The 2,222-nt window shown below is 49.3% G+C and overlaps 1 protein-coding gene across 7 annotated transcripts in view; it reads left to right on the top strand.

Annotated features, from left to right (window-relative positions):
• kcnt1a (potassium sodium-activated channel subfamily T member 1a) overlaps window positions 1–1,795 on the top strand; it is a 33,091-nt gene extending 31,296 nt beyond the window's left edge. For all 7 annotated transcript variants that reach the window (XM_072661280.1, XM_072661279.1, XM_072661278.1 and 4 more), the window contains 3 exons: window positions 1–52; window positions 161–245; window positions 357–1,795. The exon at window positions 1–52 is cut by the window's left edge. In XM_072661280.1, coding sequence (XP_072517381.1) covers window positions 1–52; window positions 161–245; window positions 357–462 — 243 coding nt within the window. In that variant the 3' untranslated portion in view covers window positions 463–1,795. The remainder of the gene's footprint in view (window positions 53–160; window positions 246–356) is intronic.
• The last annotated feature ends 427 nt before the right edge of the window (window positions 1,796–2,222 follow it).

The following is a 2,222-nucleotide window of genomic DNA, read 5'->3' as shown; positions in this document are numbered from 1 at the left end:
AATCTGACCGCCAGTGATGTGATGAACCGAGTGAATTTAGGTTATTTGCAAGGTAAGGTGCTGTAATGCTCCCTCTGCATGTCTGATCCCCCCTCTGTGGGAGTTGAGAAGGTGGAAGGGTTCGAGTGACAGATCTGATCTGGTCCCACTGGTGTTGCAGGTGAGCTGAACGACCAGCAGAACTCCCTCTCCTACGTCCTCGTCAACCCTGCGCCGGACACCCATCTCCAGCTCAACGATGTGGTGTATGTATGACCGTCCGTCTGACAGTAATCGCTGTGGAGGGGGGAGGGGGGGGGTGTAGGGGTTTGGGTGGAGGTGTGTGTATATATGAATGGGAATTTGTGTCCCGGCAGGTTTCTGATTCGACCGGACCCTCTGGCTCACGTCCCGGCGGAGCCCCCCACACGCGCCCCCTGCAAAGAGTCCAGGCCGGACACACCGGAGCTGAACCGGGTTTAACCAGCGTTCAACTCCACTGGACTGACCTAAAGCAAAGCACAAATAGCCCCGCCCCCTTTTGTGATCGTGTGTGTGTGTGTGTGTGTCACAGGTCTAAAGTCCACACCTGTTGATCCACGGCCTGTCTGCAATCTGCAGTGCTGCATCCCGACCAGCAGGTGGAGACAGGGTTCGTTTGACTGCACAGTGCAACTACAGGTCACTAGGGGGCGCCAGTGCGTCTGATTTCCTAGCAAAACTACTTTACCTCACTTCACTGCAGCGTCCTGCGTCCTGCTCCCTGCACTCACCAACTCTGTTTGAGCTGATCTCAGATCAGGTATTGCTTAGATACACTCACTGGCCACTTTATTAGAAACCCCTATCTTATCCTTATTCCGTAACTCCTTACTGGACCTTACCAGCGATTTCGATTCGGTACTGCTGCAGTAAGATGTTGGAACATTGCTGTGAGGAGGATTTGATTGCATTCAGCCACGGTAGAGTGCATCAGTGAGGTCAGGTGCTGATCTTGGGGGTTCTGACATCCATCACCCCAGAGGCTCCAACTGTAGGGGAAATTTGGGCCTTTTTAAGATGAATACAGTATTAAGATGACAAAAGTATTGGGACACCTGCCTGGTCATTGTTGCTTCTAAAATCAACGGTATTAAGAAGAGCTTATGCTGCTTTTGTTGGAGTAACTGCCCAGAGAAACAGTTGTTGTCACTGTTGTGAGGATTTGATTGTATTCAGCGACAAGAGCCCCACCTCTTGTTCCCGACTCAAAAGTATAAGATGGAGCACCATCCTTTCCGTTCCAGAGAAGCTGATTGCACACTGCCCAGTGTTCATCGGCTCACTGGGTCTCTGTCCATTGGTTTGTATTTGGCCGCAGCTAGGTCTGTAATAAAGTGAACGGTGAGTGTATGGCAACTAACATTACAGTGTGCTGAGACTGGGGACTGGTCTTAGTCCAGTCCAGTCCAGTCGGAACTCACGCACATTATGCTCCACATGCTGCAGTGGGCAGATTTCTCGTAGGCCTTTGTGTATTTTCCTATTTTGAGCGTACGTTCATTATATGAATGCCCCGTCATAGTTTTGATTGCATGGCTTGTAGTCATACGTTAGCAGCGTAGCGGATAAGCGCACAGCGTCGTTCATGAGTCGTAATAATCAGTGATGTTCGGTTAACGTGAATGAACGCTGCACATTTCTGTGATTGTTGCTTTAAAGGAGCTATATGTAAGGTTAAGCACTAAGGCTTCCCTACTGGTTTAAGGGAAACGAGCTAATAATGCTTCTCATTTAGCGCTAATAATTGGTTTATGACGTTCCGTATAGTTTAAGCCTCGCTGGACCTTACACGCAGCTCTTTTTATTGATTTATTTTAGATTAGATTGTTTATTATTTGTTGTGGGACGAACCTACAAAAACTGTACGACTCAGGACACACTTTCCGGAAGGGAATCTGACAGCCTGTGGATGCTCTGGAAGTACTGATAGAGGTGGGAAAATCCACTCCAGGGTTTAGGTTCGACTGTCTGGGCGGCTCTGCTGAAGTGGAGCTGGGCAGTTGAAACTGATACAGATGGAAAATCCAGATCCGGGAGTAGACCCCCCACCCCAGGATTTAGTTTTAACTAAAAGAAGTGTGGAATCCAGGTTCTGCAAGTGAAAATCCAGCCCAGGTTCAGCTGCCTGGCCCGGCTCTGTTGCTAGAGGTAGGAAATCCAGGTCCGGAACAGCCAAAGTCCACCCCAGGATTTAGGTTCCA

Source organism: Salminus brasiliensis, chromosome 18, assembly GCF_030463535.1.
Source record: "Salminus brasiliensis chromosome 18, fSalBra1.hap2, whole genome shotgun sequence".
NCBI classification, from domain to species: Eukaryota; Metazoa; Chordata; class Actinopteri; order Characiformes; family Bryconidae; genus Salminus; species Salminus brasiliensis.
This window is presented reverse-complemented; position numbering and strand designations above follow the sequence as displayed.